General features: G+C 37.1%; 2 protein-coding genes across 3 annotated transcripts in view; one reads left to right on the top strand and one right to left on the bottom strand.

Annotated features, from left to right (window-relative positions):
* LOC122342641 (TBC1 domain family member 22A-like) overlaps positions 1–1454 on the bottom strand; it is a 28459-nt gene extending 27005 nt beyond the window's left edge. Inside the window, exons 1-2 of the mRNA XM_043236611.1 lie at positions 1224–1454; positions 388–444 (exon numbers count right to left, since the gene is read on the bottom strand). Coding sequence (XP_043092546.1) covers positions 388–444; positions 1224–1285 — 119 coding nt within the window. The 5' untranslated portion in view covers positions 1286–1454. The remainder of the gene's footprint in view (positions 1–387; positions 445–1223) is intronic.
* Positions 1455–2145: 691 nt separating this feature from the next.
* LOC122342640 (ceramide kinase-like) overlaps positions 2146–3181 on the top strand; it is a 20415-nt gene continuing 19379 nt past the window's right edge. For both annotated transcript variants that reach the window (XM_043236609.1, XM_043236610.1), the window contains exon 1: positions 2146–2473. In XM_043236609.1, coding sequence (XP_043092544.1) covers positions 2323–2473 — 151 coding nt within the window. In that variant the 5' untranslated portion in view covers positions 2146–2322. The remainder of the gene's footprint in view (positions 2474–3181) is intronic.

Genomic DNA, 3181 nt, shown 5'->3' with positions numbered 1-3181 from the left:
AATTAGTTAATTGTATCAGCACTATATACACAACATACACAATGTAAACTTGTTTTAAATAAAAATATATATATATATTAATTGCTAATTGAAATATTAATGCAAAGGCTGTACAAATATAAGCCTATAACATTTATGCAGTTCTGGTCGCTTGGCTTTATGCTTAAAAAAAAGTCCGGAAATCATGTAAACCCTATTTATTTATCTTTTTTTGATATATAAATATCAAATTAGCCTGACTGGTTTTGTGGTCCAGGGTCACATATGTTCTTTTCCAGGTAAACTAAACATAACACACACCGTATACGTCATTACAAAAGCATTAAAATTTATATTTTGGAGAATACAGCAAAAATATAAAAAAATCTGTTACATAACTCCACTTACTTGGCATGTAGCAAAGGGTCAAATGGGGGATGTTGGGCTCCATAAACATGCTGGATACTGTGAAAAAGAATAAGCGATAAGTGTTTCATCATTATTTAGATGATACGAAAACTGGTTTTACAAGTTAAGAAGCAATGAAGCGAAACTACAAAACACAACAGACTTTCATTTTAAAGAATTACTAGTTCAATTGAATTTGTTGTGAGCATCCGCATCGTACGAACAATGCTTTAATTATGAGGTTTTATAAAAGTTGTGTTTGTTTTGTACACACCATGGTACTAATATGGTATTATATTTTTTTAAATACCATGTAGAAAGCATGGTATGTGGCTGCAATAACCATCCAGAATTATGATACAAATCAAAATACTTATGTAGTGATACCATCATTGTACAAATCTGTACTTGTCTGTAAGAGTTGTCAAAAGAGGGCCCCAGCAGCACATAGCTAGCAGGCTAACATATGACTTTATGAACTAAACTATCAACACAGAGCTTTGATCGATATAACAGATATTATCACCACACGCACACCGATGAAGCGGCAGATGTCAGTGTTATAAAAATATAATTATGCTGATATAAACTCAATACATCACTGACATCAGTCTACACAGAGAGACAGAACAGCTAGCAGTCATCATATTAAAAGACAGTTAAAAACAGCCTAAAGAAGATCGGATTTGCGTGACACGTGTTGTTATGAATATTTGGGGCTCATCCGGTGAGATCTGGCGTTGAAATATAGTGTTCAATTAATTGCATCTATAATTAAACGCATAAATACACACAGAGAGCTAACACATAGACATTAGCATGAACACGTCACTCACTTCCCAGGAACCTTGGCTGTGTTTCTCTTCCAGAACTGTTTTTTGTTGCCGTCACCTGACATCTTTTGGCTTCAGAGCACTCGCTCATAAATTAATGTGGCGAAATAAGCTGATAAGTTGTGCAAAATGTGCACGAAGAGTTTATTTACACCTCAATTTCTCTTCGCAAACTCAGAGAGCCGCCATGTTGGTACCGCCCACCGCACATTAGCGCAGCTGTGATTGGTTAAAGGGCCTCATGAGTGACTGCTGAAAAGCCAATCGCAAGTGGATGTTCCTATATGCCTCCTTTACTTAAAACGTTTGATGTTGCCTGTAAAGGAATGTTTCATTTCTAAGCATAAAACATACGAAGACGTGTCGCTAAATATAACGATCAATAGAACAAAACAGCACAGCGTTGGAATGATAAAGAAACGCCTAAAGAGTTTTGAATAACAAACAGAATTTGCCCTGTATGTGAAAGGAGAAGTGGCATTTATAAGATAGGCTAAATATTTGCTGAGTAGAAACTGCGAATTATGGTTACCAGAAAGATACTTGAAAGATACAAAAATGTATTAATGTGGTTGTGTTAACGACACTGGACGCTATTTTTAATAAATCTTCTGTTTTACTTCTTCATGTCAATAAATGTATACTGCTTACACTTAAATGAGTCAGCCGTGGTGATAACTAATGGCAAGAGCATTATATTATATTATATTATATTACTCATTAGCTTATATTACATAAGATGCATAAAATACATATAGATGATGAAAGAAAACTGTATGTAGACGTTTATAAATCAGCGTAGATCCCTAATTAACTAACAGTGCCAAAATAAATGAACAAACAAACAAACAAAGTATGCCAATCACTCACATCGCACCTCCTACAATAGGATTATGTGTGACGCATATCTCTTTGGCCCCTCCCACTTTATCAGGAAGAAGAAAACCGCTATGTAGCCAAACTGCTTAGGAGAAACGAGCAACGTTTTAGCGACTGTAGTATTTTTATTAAAGAAAAATTAAAGCGTCGGGGCGATATAGTATAAACTCGATTTGAATATGAAAGTGAGATAACTAGCGTGTATTTGTTGTTAAGAGCAGAAATGGAGAAGCAGTCGCGTCTGTTGTGTTCTGAGCTGTGCGTTCAGCGCAGACCGTATGAGGTTACGTTAAACTGCGCGATTCTCGCGTGGAAAGACAGACAAATCGCCAAAAAACACACCGGACGCGCCATATATGGAGCTGTCAAAGCGGGTGAGTTACATATCTAATACAATAATAACGCTGTGGCATATACGACGCGGCAGGCTGCTGCTGTTATTTGTTCTAGCGGCGTGTGTCTCAAAACCGACTTGAGCTGCCTACCTAGCAGACCGGCGTCGTGTGTACAATACACATACAGAGAAACTAAGAAAGCTAACTATGATGCCCCCAAAAAGATGGAGTCGTTGATGTCTAAAAACGCTGAAAATATCAGCGGTGCCCAAAAGCATGATGATCGGAAGACACATTCGATGCCCAAAATACTGCCCAAAAATCTAATTGGAAACCCCTGTAATTGCTACAAACACTTTTAACTATATATATGTATATGCAGCGTCTGAATTGGAATGCTTCTGTGGTGCTCAAAAACAAGGGTAACTTGTACACAACATTATTTAGGACGTCTGAAACCCTGCTTATTCATAAAACGCACGTGAAATAATGCAATGGTGCCTGGGCCTGTGATGTCTAAAACACCCCTGACTCTAAAAGTGCATATAATGCCGTAAGACTCTTCGCAGAATCGATGAAACCTTAAAATCTCGCGTTGTAACTAAGCACACATTTATGACAACTCTTAAATGCATCTGGTAAACACTTGTATGGTGCCCAAAAATGTTACTTACTCGCAGCCGTATAAATACGATATAAAGTATCATGCGAAGAGAGTTCCTAGTGGGAACAGAACACACACACACA

The sequence above is a fragment of the Puntigrus tetrazona genome, chromosome 4, assembly GCF_018831695.1.
Source record: "Puntigrus tetrazona isolate hp1 chromosome 4, ASM1883169v1, whole genome shotgun sequence".
Taxonomy (NCBI): domain Eukaryota; kingdom Metazoa; phylum Chordata; class Actinopteri; order Cypriniformes; family Cyprinidae; genus Puntigrus; species Puntigrus tetrazona.
Note: the sequence above shows the minus strand (reverse complement) of the source record. Positions and strands in the feature narration are given on the sequence as shown.